This window comes from Camelina sativa, chromosome 6 (genome assembly GCF_000633955.1).
Source record: "Camelina sativa cultivar DH55 chromosome 6, Cs, whole genome shotgun sequence".
In the NCBI taxonomy this organism is placed as follows: domain Eukaryota; kingdom Viridiplantae; phylum Streptophyta; class Magnoliopsida; order Brassicales; family Brassicaceae; genus Camelina; species Camelina sativa.
In genome coordinates, this window is record NC_025690.1 from 1464261 (window position 1) to 1479694 (window position 15434).

The window sequence follows — 15434 nt, forward strand, 5'->3', positions numbered from 1 at the left end:
TTCCGGACTGTGAGCAAAAGAGGATTACGAGTCCTGCTTGATGGAAGTTTCCAACCATGCGGACCAGCTCCTTGCGCTACTTTAGCCTCCCGAGGAATACCCATTAATCTTGGTCCATCAGGACCCAGGTAGTCAATGAGAGGACCCAAACCGCACCAATTATCATACCAATAACTCGTAGTTTTACCATCGCCAATGGAACTTCCCAAAAGAGATTTGACCAACGGTTTCCGAGCATGGAGATAACGCCACATCCAGGAGGAACCTTGGGGGACATCATCTATCCAATAACCAGCGTTCTTGAGCATGTGTTTCTTCATCCAAGCAACCCAAAGAGATCCACTATTCGTGATTAGCATCCAAACTAGCTTCATAGTCAAGACTTTATTCCAGATAACAAAGTTGCGAAGGCCCAGTCCACCTTCTTTCTTTGGTAGACATATGTCTTTCCAGGAAACTTTGACAACAGGGCGTCTGGTGATGTTTCCAGACCACAGGAACGCGTTACACATTGTCTCTATAGCTCGCAGGCAGCCTTTTGGTAAGGCAAAGGCTGGGGACCAGAAATTTACCGTGCTGTAGATAACCGCAGAGATTAATTGGAGTCTGCCAGCAAAAGAGAGGGGTTTTGTAGACCAAGCAGAGAACCACTCTTTGATCTTGTCCAGCAGCGGAGAATAATCCTCTTTCTTAAGCTTAAGATGAAGTAAAGGCAAGCCAAGGTATCGCACAGGTAGGGAACCAATCTGGTAACCAAGTTGATCAAGGCCATCTGTCGGAGAGCCTACCACGAACAGTGTGGATTTATCTCTATTCATGTGCAACCCAGATAGATTTTTGAAGGTGTCAAGCAAGGAGGCAATCTCCTGAAGAGAACTGAGCCCTCCATCATAGAAGATCATGAGATCATCCTCGAAGACAAGGTGGGAAATAAGAGGGTTCTTGCCAAGAGGATGATAGCCTATATGACCTGTTGCGAACCTGGAATTGAGCATGTTGGTCAGAACTTCCATAGCAATCACGAAGAGAGAAGGGGAGAGCGGGTCCCCCTGTCTTAGACCTCTGGCTCCTCTAAAATATCCACAAAGTTCCCCATTAACCTTAACAGAGAAGGAAGTGGTAGTCAGACATTGCTTAATCCATGCGATGAACTTGTGCGGGAATTGGGCAATCTCTAGCACCCTTAAGATGAAATCCCACTTGACACTATCGAAAGCTTTCCGAAGGTCAACTTTCAAAAGAGCTCTAGGAGATATGTTGGTTCGACCAAAGCCTTGGACCATCTCTGTAGCCAGGAGCACGTTTTCAACTAGCAACCTACCCTTGACAAAGGCAGACTGGCAGTTGGAGATCATGAGAGGCAACAGATTCTCCATTCGGCGAGCAATTATTTTGGAGATGGTCTTGTAGATCACGTTACAGCAAGAGATTGGTCTAAACTTGGTGATATGCTCAGCTCCTATCTCTTTTGGAATTAGACTCAAAGCGGTAGCATTTGTTTGCTTTAGGAGATTTCCTGTGCTAAAAAACTCCTTGACAGCCGCAATGATATCATGACCAATTATATCCCAAGAAGTTCTATAAAACTCTCCCGTGTAACCATCAGGGCCCGGAGTCTTGTTTGTTGGCATAGAGAAAACTTCCTTTTTGATTTCATCATCCGTGACATCAACAATAAGAGAATCAGAGAGGGATTGGCTTAACCTGAAAGGGATAAAATCCCGGAGTTGCTCAATCTTAGTAGAGGTGAGAGTAGAAAAGTCTCCCCCAAGAAGGTCTTCATAAAAGGACACACAATGTTGCTTAACATCTGCCGAGTTGCTCAGCCGTTGCCCTTGAGCGTCTACCAAGTAGTGGATCTGGTTCATGGCTCGCCTGGTTGCTACAATTCTATGAAAATAAGCTGTATTGAGATCCCCACATTCAAACCACTTGATCCTCGCTCTCTCATATAGGAACTTTTCCTCGGCCTTAGCGAGGAATAGCCAATCCTGGTGAGCCTTTTTCTCATCTACCGCTGCTGAACGAGTAGGGTTGGTCAGGAGGATAGACTGGCAGTGTAGTAGTCGTTCCTGAGCCTCCTTGGTTCGTTTCTCCAAATCCGAAAAATGCTCTCTATTGAGGTCTCGGATGACGTTTTTCAGAGCTTTCAGTTTCTTTGCCAAACAAAATTGAGCAGTGCCTTGATATTGAGTGGAGTGCCAAAACATTAGGAGTCTAGGTAAAAACTCCTCGTGCTGAAGAAGATAGTGGGAGATCATAAAGTGACTTCGACCTCTTTGCGCTTTGTCAAGATCAATTATGGCAGGTGAATGATCTGAAAAGTCGGGGTCATTAAACTGAGCAAAGGACAATGGAAACTTGACCATCCATTCATCATTAATGAGGATTCTATCCAATTTTTTGGCAATAGGATTCTGCTCCTGCTTATTCCATCATGTGAACTTATTCCCTCGGATGGAGAGATCTTGAAGATTAGCGTAGAGAAGACAGTCTCTGAACTCCTCCATCCCTTTCCTGATTCGAGTGCCTCCCGAGGAATGCTCTGAGGGATTTAGGGTTTGGTTAAAATCTCCTATCACTGTCCAAGGCCGAAAGTTGATAGAGGGATCCCTGGAAAGTGAACATATCTCCTCCTACAGTTGTTGTCTCCCATATCGACAGTTAACCGCATACACAAAGGATACAATGATCTCGCTGTCCTCATTAGGCAACAAAACGATGCAGGTGATCATCTGCTTTGATTTGGAGTGAATGAGGAGTCTCACTGACTGGTCCCAGATAACCCAGATTCTACCCAGCTCTGCAAACTCATAATTAGCCTCAAAATTCCAACCAGTAAAGGTGGACTGCAAGCACTTGTGAGATTTGTGTTGCCTAACTCGCGTCTCCACAAGACTGCCAAAAACCGGCTTATACTGCCGTAGCCATTTCCGGAAACCTCTCCTCTTTACACTATGATTAAAACCTCTTACGTTCCAACAAAAAATGTTTATCTTTGACATTAACGGGATGATTTGGGGGGAGAGCTCTTCCCTGTGGAAGCACGCTCGAAACGTCTTTCCTTCTTAGACAAAACACGGATAAAGTTTGCATTATCAGCCGGATTATCGTCTTCTTCAGATGGGGAATCCGAAGAAGATGATTCCTCTACAGGATCAGATTCCGAAGAGGATGGAGCCGAGGATGAGGAACACCTGGAAGGTAAGGGCTTCTTGGAATGTTTGGAGGACTTCGGGGGTTTGGGGGGATTGCCCAAGTTAATAGCCATTTCAAACGAACCTGATTTGGGGTAAGGAGAGGGAAGCCGATTGGAGGGAGCATCCACAGCAACCGAAATTTTCCTTTCTCTGTCTTTACGTCTCCTACTCGGGTTTTTCCTGTTGAGCCCTTCAGTGGTGGTCCTCGTCATTCGCGGGCAGTCTTCACCCTTGTGAGCCGTTGAGTTACAGCGGGTACAGAGAATAGGGGTCGTAGGACATCGTTTGATGGTGTGACCTATTCCCTGCCAGAAATCACAGGTCGGGGGAAGCCAAGGGCTTGATACTTCAATTCTGGAAATCTCCCCTGATTCAAACTGAACATTAACAGCTTCTGGCAAAGGTTTGGTAATATCCACTATCGTGAATACTTTGGCCACCTCTAAGTCCGTTAGATTGAGAGTAGCAGGGTGACAAAAAACCGGATGACCAATCATCCCTTGCCACATGTTCAAGAGCTTCTTCTGAAAAGAACTGAGGAGGGACACCTCTGAACTCCAGCCAGACAGGGGCTTCAGTGAGTTCAGGCATAACTGGAGAGAGGCCAGGTTCCCAATCCGCAACAAACATCGATTGACCTTCAATATGCCACACCCTTTGAGCTAATACTCTACGCCGGGTTTCATCGCAAGGGATCCGGATAAGAACCGATTTCGGTCCTTGCTTAGAAATGGTGATATCCCTCTTGCGGCGGCTCCAGATACCGTTGAGAATAGCAAAAAGAGCTCCTTTGGAAGGAAGGTTACTATGGAACTGACCTATGATGAAGTCTTTCCATCTGTTTTGATTCTTTTTTATCACAGCATTAGGGATTTTAACACATAGTTCACCAGATTCGAGAGAATAGGGGGTACCCTTCTTTTCCATCTTACCGGAAGAACCTAGAAGCATTTGCTTCCAATTCGGGAGGGTTGGATTCAGGGGAGCAGCCACTGGGTCTGTGATAGGGTCTGGGATCTGAGTTCGTGAACCACTCGAGGTTGTTGGACTGACCACATGGCTAGACGATTTTGCCTGACTGGAACCTTCCACGGAGAGGTCCTTTAAGGCGGTGGAACCAGGAGGCGCATTCGTTTTTGTCGGAGGCGGAACAGGGGGGAGTCGAAATCTGCGGTTGGGGAGCTACCGAGCTCTCAGCTCGACGAAGGGGAGGAGCTGATGAACCAGAGGACGAGGACTTGCGGGGGGATTTCTTTTTCTTAGTCATTTAGGGTTCCGGGGGTTGCCGCCGCCGAGATCGGCAACGGTGGGGAGAAGGGAAAAGGGGGTTTTTTTTTTGGTTAATCTTTTAGTAGTAGTTAGGAAGATCTTCTTTTTTTATTTCTCCATATTTAACTCCAAAAGAGAATATTCTTAGAATATTCTTCTTATATCTTATTATTAATTTATATAATGATCCTTTATTTATTAAAATTACAAATTTGACCCAATTATTTTATTTTTAGCAAAAAATAAAAATTTTAGCATGTTATTTATATTTAAAATTTATTATTGAACAATATTACATTACACAACATTTATTAATTATTAGTATTTATTGTATTAAGTTGTTTTAATCTTTAGTTTAAGTCATATTATGTGTATTAAATTTTATTGGTAGTAATGTTATTTTGTACTTTTGTTTGTATTGTCTATTTTCTATGTTATATATGTTAATTGTTGAATTTAAAATTATTATTTATAAGTTTAAGTAGAAAATAATAATATTTAACTGTATTTAGATATAAAATATAAATCTATATAAATTTAAAGGACTGATTTGCAAATAAAAAAGCTCAACTCTAAAATAGAGAAATAAATTAAAAGTCTCCAAATATAGAGACAAATATAGAGATCTCCATTGTGGAGATAGAAATGAAGTGGGGTTGGAGAAAGTTTTTCTTCAAAATGGAGTTTGGAGGTAGAAATGGAGATGGATTGGAGTTGGTCTTAGTTTAAAAAAAAAAAAAAAAGAACATATGTTTAAACTCAATTTTTGTTTTATCAACATTCAACAATCAACACTCTTTGATGTGAACGTGATAATGTAATCTTTTTTTTTTTTACATGTTTTATGATTTTCTCTATTGCCGAATGCAATTTATTTATTTTTAGATAAAATCTTAATGAAAACTACTAATGATTATTAGATAAGTTAAGTTAAGGGCATCTCCAACCCATTTCTTCATTTTTGACTCTATTTTGGAGTAATTTCATTTTGGAGATGGTTTTACTCCAACCTATTTCTCCATATTTTGACTCCAAAAGAGAATATTCTAAGAATATTATTCTTATATTTTATTATTAATTTATATAATGATCCTTTATTTATTAAAATTACAAATTTGACCTAATTATTTTATTTTTAGCAGAAAAGAAAAATTTTAGCATGTTATTTATATTTAAAATTTATTATTGAATAACATTACATTATACAACATTCATCAATTATTAGTATTTGTTGTATTAAGTTGTTTTTAATCTTCAGTTTAAGTCATATTATGTGTTTTAAATTTTATTGGTAGTAATGTTATTTTGTACTTTTGTTTGTATTTTCTATTTTCTATGTTATATATGTTAATTGTCGAATTTTAAAATTATTATTTATAAGTTTAAGTAGAAAATAATAATATTTACCTGTATTTAGATATAAAATATAAATCTATATAAATTTAAGGGACTGATTTGTAAATAAAAAAGCTCAACTCCAAAATAGAGAAATGAATTAAAAATTTCCAAATATAGAGACAAATATAGAGATCTCCATTTTGGAGATGAAAATGAAGTGGGGTTGGAAAAGGTTTTTTCTGCAAAATAAAGTTTGGAGGTAGAAATGGAGATGGGTTGGAGTTGGTCTGTCACCAAAAAAAAGTTATAAATGTAAAAAATTGGGCTTCCTCAAAAGCATAAATATAACAATTATTTGGGCCGTTACGAGCATTCAAAATGACCCTTCTAACCAACAGGTGTGAACGTTACAACTTCAAAATTAAAAAACTACAACTATGTCCACACGTAATCTCATAACTTGATTCAGATTCCGATATAGAAAAATAACAAAATTAAAAACATATCTCGTAAATATACATACACTTCACATAAAAAAGGTATATACCATAAAACTCCCAGATTCTTTTGATGTATCTGTCTATTTCATTATTACATAAACAAGGAAACTGATATCTCTCTGTTCACATTCCTCTGATACTATTTCCCTTTGTATATATATATTCCCATTAGACAATCTCAATCCTAAAACTTTCAAAACACAATCATCTCTTACAAAAGAATCAAAGATGAAGATTCTTCTAGCATCATTGTGTTTGATCAGTCTTCTCGTAATCTTGCCTTCTGTCTTCGCTGCTTCGTCTTCCTCCGAGGATTTCGATTTCTTCTACTTCGTCCAACAAGTAACAAAACCATTACTTATAACCATCATCATCTAAGAATGTTTGTATTGATTTTCTAAACATGTGTTCTGATATTGTTTTGTGTTTGATTTTAAAAGTGGCCAGGATCATACTGTGACACACAGAAGACGTGTTGTTATCCAACTTCAGGCAAACCAGCTGCTGATTTTGGTATTCATGGTCTCTGGCCTAACTACAAAGATGGCACTTATCCATCTAACTGCGATGACACTAAACCATTCGATAAATCCACGGTAATAAGATTAACCGGTTTGATTCGGGTTGCTTGCAATTTGCAATATGATTGTGTTATTATTGTGTTAGTTCGATCACGGGAAAATGTACCCTCTTCTTGGTTTAAAGATTCACAACTAATGGAAAATTTTGAAACATAACCGGTTGGTTTGATTTGGTTTGGTACAGATATCAGATCTTATCACCTCAATGACGAAGAGCTGGCCAACACTGGCTTGCCCGAGCGGTTCAGGTGACGCGTTTTGGGAACACGAATGGGAGAAGCATGGAACTTGCTCCGAATCGGTTATCGATCAACATGAGTATTTCCAAACCGCTCTTGACCTTAAACAGAAAACCGATCTCCTTGGAGCTCTAACCAAAGCCGGTACGTTTTAATTTCAATTCTCCATTTTATTTTTCCCGGCTTTGGTCTCATCGGTCTAATTATTGGTTTTATGTGTGTAATAGGGATTAATCCGGATGGTAAATCGTATTCTTTGGAGAGCATACGAGATTCGATTAAAGAGTCGATTGGTTTCACTCCTTGGATTGAGTGTAACAGAGATGAATCAGGCAACAGCCAATTGTACCAAGTCTATCTTTGTGTTGACCGGTCTGGTTCCGGTTTAATCGAATGTCCGGTTTTCCCTCATGGCAAATGTGGAACCGAGATCGAATTCCCTTCTTTTTAATTTTCCAATTTCTAATTCTCACATTCTCTTGAACCGGAATCGATCTTTTGTTCATGGAGATTGGTTTAGTTTGGTCAAAGAGAAGATAATGGTGTAATAAAAATTTATGGGATGCTATTGGCTGATGATGATATTAGTTCAATTTCGAAGTATATTATTTTTCCTTTCTCATTTACATTATGCTTTTTAATATATTTCTAGTAATTAATAATTTTTATACTAGAGATAACAATTGAGAAATTTACGGAATATATATATTTCCCAAAATCGGCAACAGATTTGATTATATAAAAGTAATAAATCTTCATAATAAAATTAAGAATTAATAGTACTTTTTTTTTTCGGGTAATACTTAAAAGTCGAAATCTTCTGACTCAAGCAACCATAGAGATCAATTAATCAACAGGAGACGGCAACAGTTTCTTTGAGTTGCACATGTCGTCGGATTTGTACGATGAGCGTTTTCTTCGTTATACCTCCGCTACGAATAGAACCAGACCTCGACGTATAAGTTATAACGTTGTTCGTGCCACCACCATTAACATCGAACATGCCTACAATGACCGGTGACGACGACCGTTCTTCTGAAATTGGTTTTCACTCCGCTACGAATAGAACAAGTTTTTCAACAACTATAACGCAAGTGCCCAGATCACATAGTAACGTACGTTGCGTACCATCGTCGATATTGAACATGCGGATATCGAGTTTGACACTTTGACTACACGAACGACGTCAAAATTATATTTTGAGTTTTGACTTTTTGTGTTTGGAGTCGGCTCACAGTATACAAAATCCAATTTTTTGTTTTGAGGAAAGTTTGAAGTTACGGAGAGAACCACAGATTTGTCTGCTGAAGAAGAAACACAAACTAATGTATTCGAATCACAAGGCTAACACGAATGGGAGAAGCAACATGAGCACCTTAAACAGAAAACCGATCTCCTTGAAGCTCTACCAAAGCTGGTACGTACGTTTTAATTTTTTCTCAATGTGTTTCCCGGTTTAGATATCATCGGTTTAAATGTATATGTATAGGGATTAATCCGGATTGTAAATCGTATTTACTGGAGAGCATAATGGGAGTGGGTTGGTTTTCACTCCTTGGGTTGCGTCTTGCGTGTAACAGAGATGAGTCTGGCAATAGCCACTTGTACCAAGTCTATCTCTGTGTTGACCGGTCTGGTTCCGGTTTAATCGAATGTCCGGGGTTCCCTCATGGAAAATGTGGAGCCAATATTTTTTTTTTGAAAATGTGGAGCCAATATTGAATTCCCCACCTTTTAGTTTCCAATTTCACAATCTCTTGAACCGGACATTGGTTTGGTCAAAGAGAAGATATGGTGTGTAAAAATTTATGGCAACTGATGATGATTTAATTCAATTTCAACTATCTTTTATGTTTTCACTAAAAAAAAATATTGAAAATTTTACCAAAATTTTTAGCATTTAATATTGTAAAACAGATTGATATGACAAGTTAATGGAAATTAGAACATAAACAAAACTTATAACTCAAAGGTCGAATCTAAAACAAACCATAGAAATGACAAATGAGTTTAAAATAAGGCAATTGTATTGTGTATAAATATTTTTTTAATTCTAATACTAAAGTTAATACACAATACAATTTCCATATCCTTTATATAATGTTCATACTTCTTATGTTGAATAAAAGAATTGTTTACTTGATCGTGAAATGGCTAAAGAAATGTTGTAAAGAGAAAAAAAAAAAGAAACGGGCTAAACGATTTCCATCTTTTTCTATTTTTGTTAGAGTGACAAATTGTTGTTATAGCCTATAGGGCAGTTAAAAAAAAAAAAAATGAAAATTACAAGAAGAAGGTGCAAATCTTGTAAAAGAAAAAGAAAAGAAAAAGATTAATACTGGGAAAACGCTAATTCGACGCGTGTCGGTTATGGATTCTGCCGTGGCGATATGCTTGAGGCTGACGAACCGTCGGTTTTTTTCCTTTGCCTTTCATATCAATAGGTAATTGCTCCACCGGCGAAGCAGAAACAGGTAAAGGCGGAGGCGGCGGGGTTTGAAGAGGGATCTGGTTGAGAATTCGCAATTCATCTGAAGATTCCGAACACCAATCAGCACAAACGTGGCGAGAGAAAGATAGATTTTTTCCTCGTATGTCTCACACATCGGAAACAAGAGTGCGTAAGCCGCCGCTAATAGCCCGTCAGATACGCCGTAATCAATTTTCCGGCGAAAAATTAGAAGAAGGACCAACACATGTAGATATGCGGATATACAGATCCATGGGATGTACACGTTGCTCACCTCTTCCAGAGGCTTATCACAGGCGAAGAAGAAAACCAAAGAGGCGACGTGATTGACGGAAAGTAAGAAGCGACGGAGGTTTGGGTACTGGATCGGCGCCGGAGGATTTGGCGTTTTGCTTCTTCCATAGCGGATATACAGAACGATGAGCAGCAGGTAAACTAAAGCACAACCATAGATCACGTACATTGTATCATCGCCCTCAGAAGTGACTTTGCTACACGAGAAAAGGTAGACTCCTGTGACTACAGTTGCGATGGCAAGAAATTGAAGAGAATCACCTCCGAGCTGGTTGACGAATCTTCCATAACCAGCACACCACCCATCGAGAGCTGAGCCGATCTTTGCGAGTAGAGACATGGAGGAGGAAGAAGATGAAGAACTGCAAAGAAGATTAGAGATTGTAACCCTCGAAGAGTAGAAACATGGAAGAAGAAGAAGATGATGATCAAGAGCTGATGAGTTCGTTTGTAACCGTCGAAGTGTTGGTTAGTCCCCTATTTATAATGATGTTTCCTACTTCATTAGGAGTTTTCTTATACGCACGTGTGGTTTCTTCAACTGTTTTCTTGAGCAGAGACAATTTGCACATTACGAGCATGAGAGATACTTAAGTGTAAAATCTTCTTGAGTTCAAGATACTTAAGTTTAAAACTTCTTGAGTTGAGAGATATCTTCTGTTTTCATTTTTTTTTTCTTTTTTTTTTTACTTTTGTATCCTCATATTCCCAATCATATGTCACTGTTAGTTGCAGTGTCAAACTATGTTATTTCTAGAATAACAATGTGATTAGGTTTTAAACTTCTCACCGGATTAGGTTTTGATTAAGTAGAGAAGAAAGAGTATTATTAACCATTGTGATTTGTTTTAGGTTGATAGTCCAAGAATACGACTGAACTTAATCACACCGCCAAGAAAGCTTATATCTCCTCTGATGGTGACTTGCTAGTGATTCGCCGTTCGGAATGTCGTATTTGTTCGGATGAGTCCCTGTGCTTGCAGTGGCAAGATGGGAACAAAGTCACTGTTCAGAATCTTAAAACCGGTGAGCAAGATGGAAACAAACTTTGTTACTGAGCAAGATTGGGAATATAGTCACTGTTGAGAGCGCTTGTGCTTGCAGTGGCAGCCTAAAGGTTCGTAGTTCTAGTTCTGAAACCATATGGTCTAAGTTGATGTTTTTGATGATGTGCTGGTAAATTTCTTAAATGTTTTACTGAGATTGAGCAATGGCTTTGTTCTAGAATAATTTACTGTTGACGAATTTTTGTTATGTGTTAACCAATACGCTCATAGGAAATGTATTCAGTGTTTGGTGCATTGAGCATAACAGACGATGCTGATGGAAACCACTATATATTGACATCGGGTACGGTTACTTTCATGTGTTTCTGCTTCTATCTTCTCTGAATTTATTTGAGGTTAATTATATTATATTTGTTTCTGACTAATGCATATGTGCGTTGCAGACTTGCAGTGGAGGATGGACAATCCCAGGTTTGGATTTGCATAATCCTCGCCTCCTTGGTATTTTGAGACTGAATATGTGGAATATACGGATTCAAATGCCAGCGGAGCTGCGTTTTTTCGTTCAGCTGCTCTAATAGTAAGCTGTTAAGCTTTCTTGACAGGTTTCTAACAAGTGTTACAACACCTCGCTTATGATAACCCCAAACACACACACTTTTTCTTTTGCAGTTGATGGCTCTTCTTCTCTTACGACATGCACTGACCATAACAGATGATGCTGATGGAGAAGAAGATGACCCATCTTCTATACTATATCTGTAAGCGGATTGAAGCTTCTTCTTTTCTGTTTTGGACTCAGAGCATTTCATGCTTAACAGTGTTGTAAGCTGTAACAACAAAACCACAAAATCATCTGATTCTTATTGTAGCTTGTCTTGCTCCGAGCTGCTGGATTTCTTCTTCCATGCTATATCATGGCTTGGGCCATCAGTATTCTACAATGGCAACCTAATGCAAACCCTGGCTACACAGGAAGCTGCAGCTCTGGCTACACAGTTTGCGTTGGTGCTTCAGTCAGGGCAGCCTAGAACAGTTCACTTCACAGTATCACCAGGACCACCATCATCCTCCATCGCTCATGCAACTACATCTACACAACAACAGGATGACGATCCTGTCTGATGTACTACTGAGATCTAATATCGTAAGTATGGAACCATTTACAAGGTACGATGTGAATGAAAATGAAGAGTTTGATTGCCTGTAAATTTAGAATGCTGTATGAGTAAAGGATTGAAATCATTTGAGTTCTTGAATAATTGACTGTAATCTAGGTTCTTAATGATTACACATGACGTGCTCTACCAAAACATTTACCCATCATTATCTTTGGAACAAAACTATTACAAGCTCATTTGAATCAACTTCTGAACAGCTATTCTCATAGACGTGCGTTACACATCTCTATTATCTAACAAAACATTTCTCCAACCTAATCTTCGTGCACTGCTTAATTCATTTTGTGGTGTGAATACCATAGGCATTGTCAAGTTCTAATTAATATATGGCCATGCTTTTTGGACGTTATGTACTTTTTAACAATGTCACATGTTTCAACAACGGTATGTAATACAAAACAAATCTTTTAAGAAAAAACCATTAAATAGAATTAAAAAACTAGTTTTATTAATTATGGATCAACTCATTAGTTGTCAATAACGACGACTAGGTTACATAAGCTAGAAAGCTGAAATTATAAGCGTAGATAATATATTGTAAGAAAGAAAATAATAGGAAGAAGCAACAGGGTAAGGGAAGGTTTTGAGAAGCAAAGCCGATGGCTATGTCACCACCAATATAGGCAAGAAAGAGAAGGAGAAGAGCATGTCCAATGTCCATAGTGCAATAGAGTTGATAGATTGAGATTCCTCCGGCAAGCAACGAAAAGGTTGAAACAAAAACATTCTTCGTAGGGTAATTGTAGGGAAGGAGAACCATGAATGGTAATATGAGAAAAGAAACTACAGATCTGAGATTTTTCATAATCGGAGTTGCTGGGGTCTCATATTTGACGAAGAAGAAGCAATTGAGTAGCATCACGAGGAAAAAGATTGTGACACCAAGTCTGATTGGAGAGAAGACAACTTCATTATCTGGTTTCAACAAGCCAAAGCAAGAGAAAATTGTCAACGCGTACCAAATCCCACGAGTGAATACCCGAAAACCCATCAGTCTCTCATTCTCTAATGATTCCCACAGACTTGTCATGTAACACAATTTAGCGTTTTCCATTATTTAACTTTTTTGGTTGTTTTTCGATATTTATTCAGATGTGATCTGTGAGCTTCTTTATTTATAGCTAGGGGAATAGGTGAAATCAAAAATTTTAGGAGATAAAAAAGCCTTAAAGGATGCGTCAGTCAACACAAGGTTAGTTCTTGAAATCTAGTTGTTACGCCCAAATCCAGCGAGCAGGGATAGTCACATATCGAATAACTTAGATTTTGATAATATATTATTATAATCTGTTCCATAATTAAGAATCAGCATATTTTTTTTCATCTTGGTAAATATTATAATCAGATAATTACTGTTCAGATACGATTTAGAAATATGCAAAACTTGAGGGTTTTGGATTCACTGCATACAATCCACTTTATTGAGTTTACCAAAAGTGAAAGCCAGTGAGAACACAAGAGGAGATGACGGCCTTTAAAAACTGAATGGGTAACAACTACATCAAGATGTGGCAGAGTTAAAACCAGTGCTAACACCAACTACTTCCTGAGCTTATATGTACAGAAATCTCATCGTTTTTTACACTTTACGGTCTTTACCGCACATGTTATCCTTAACTTAATTCCCACCCTACTCAAAAACTCAACGATAAGGTAAGGATCTATATTGTAAATGAATCAGTATTTGAGGATCGTATTCTCTTCTCGTTAACCCCAACTTTGAGTTATTGGTTTCCAAGCTATCTGGTTCAAAATTATGGCTTTAAGGTTAAAGTTTTCGGTTTGAGTCAACTCTAACAAATCCTAACAATTTAGGAGAGAATCTGAAGTTACAGAGAACACCACACATAACCTATTAGAATCAATGAATGCTTTAAGTCTTGTGAATTACAGAGTACAATGAAAGAAGCTAACAGAACCAATGAGAAAGATTCAAACCAATAGACATAATTTGAATGGATAAACGCAAAAGTTTACTGATTCACTGATCTAGGAAAATGTGATCATCTACTCAAACCAAGTACTTGGTAGCAAATCATCAATATTTGCAGTCAATTAGCCTCTTTCTGATGTAAACCTCAAAGCGTCTTTCTCCATCAACTAGGTTCTTAATTACACCTTACATAATCTGACAAAACCTAATCTTGAAACAAAAAAAACTAAATACACGCTCATGTAACTGCCTCGGCATATCTCAAGTCCAAAACTTAATCTCAGTAAACAGAACAATGAACATTACCAAAAAGCTTAATCTACAGAAGGAAACAAAAAAAAAAAAAAAAGCTGCCTTACATCGTTGTTGTTCTATCATCATCTTCTTTCAACAGACCTAAGACGAAGCTCTAAAAGCCAATTATTAAACTGACCATCACTAACCTTCAACATCTCAGACAAAGGCATAAAAATCCCATGTTCCTTAAGCAACCTATGCCTTGGCTTTATCTTCCTCTCCAAGCTAAACGAAAAATACTGAGGGAAACGTTTAAGCTCCTTGACATCACCACGCATCTCCTCCATAAAAAACTCAACTTTAGGAACTAAATTGTTATCCACACTATAAGTCAACAACGCCGGAGATCTCACAACCATCTTCGCTACCTCTTCTCTTGTAAACCCTAACCCTTCTTCAAGGTACTCAATTTTAGGGATTAGGGTTCGTTCCACATTCGATACAAGCAACACAGTGTTCCGTGACGTAATCGTGTCTCGTCCGACGAATCCTAGGGTTTTGAGAAACGCTAATGCGGGACGAAGCTGGTGATCTACAGATGAAATTAGCAATCGAGGACAACGAGAGATCGATTTGGGTATGTCTTCCTCTGAAATCGAAATCTCATCGGTTAAGAAGCGAAGCACCGGTATAATCTCAGATTCGGGATCAGAAGTTAACAAATCTGGGAACATATCGAGAATCCGACCAACGGCGGGTCTTGAGAGTCCGGTTGAAGAGAGAAGATTCTCGACGGAGACGACGGAGGAGATTGAAGCAGAACGGAGAGATGGGTTCACTCGGAGAGCTTTGTGAGGATCTACGTTAAGGTCTTGAAGGTAAATAAGCTTCTCCCGGAATAAAATCCCTGTATCTGAAGTTTCACCTGCGAAACATCTAACCCTCACGGCGGAGAAACACGGCGGTGGCAAAAGACAGCACCTTGCTGCAATCATCGTCGTCTCGGGGAGAGAGAGAACAAAAAATCTTTTTTTTTTTCACTTCTCAAGTGTGGATAAACATAAAACATAACAATGGAGGAAGAAGGGTAAAATTGTAATTTCTATCTATAACGGTCAGATAATAATGATGAAACGACGTAGTCTTGTTTCTGCTTCGTCGTCTTCTTTCCAATGGGGGGGGGGG

General features: G+C 38.6%; 3 protein-coding genes across 3 annotated transcripts; 2 read left to right on the top strand and 1 right to left on the bottom strand.

The window, feature by feature from the left end:
- LOC104790069 (ribonuclease 1-like) lies at nucleotides 6366-7742 on the top strand. The gene is made up of 4 exons (XM_010515767.2): nucleotides 6366-6649; nucleotides 6748-6903; nucleotides 7073-7271; nucleotides 7355-7742. Exons 1-4 carry the CDS (start codon nucleotides 6536-6538, stop codon nucleotides 7576-7578), a joined length of 693 nt encoding a protein of 230 aa, XP_010514069.1. The 5' UTR covers nucleotides 6366-6535; the 3' UTR covers nucleotides 7579-7742.
- Nucleotides 11172-12023, top strand: LOC104793846. Its single transcript, XM_010520270.1, has 4 exons — nucleotides 11172-11246; nucleotides 11342-11461; nucleotides 11571-11659; nucleotides 11771-12023. The coding sequence occupies exons 1-4, from the start codon at nucleotides 11172-11174 to the stop codon at nucleotides 12021-12023; spliced, it is 537 nt and encodes a 178-aa protein (XP_010518572.1).
- On the bottom strand, nucleotides 13933-15298 carry LOC104790071 (transcription termination factor MTEF1, chloroplastic). Its single transcript, XM_010515768.2, has one exon. The coding sequence runs from the start codon at nucleotides 15242-15244 to the stop codon at nucleotides 14390-14392; it is 855 nt and encodes a 284-aa protein (XP_010514070.1). The 5' UTR covers nucleotides 15245-15298; the 3' UTR covers nucleotides 13933-14389.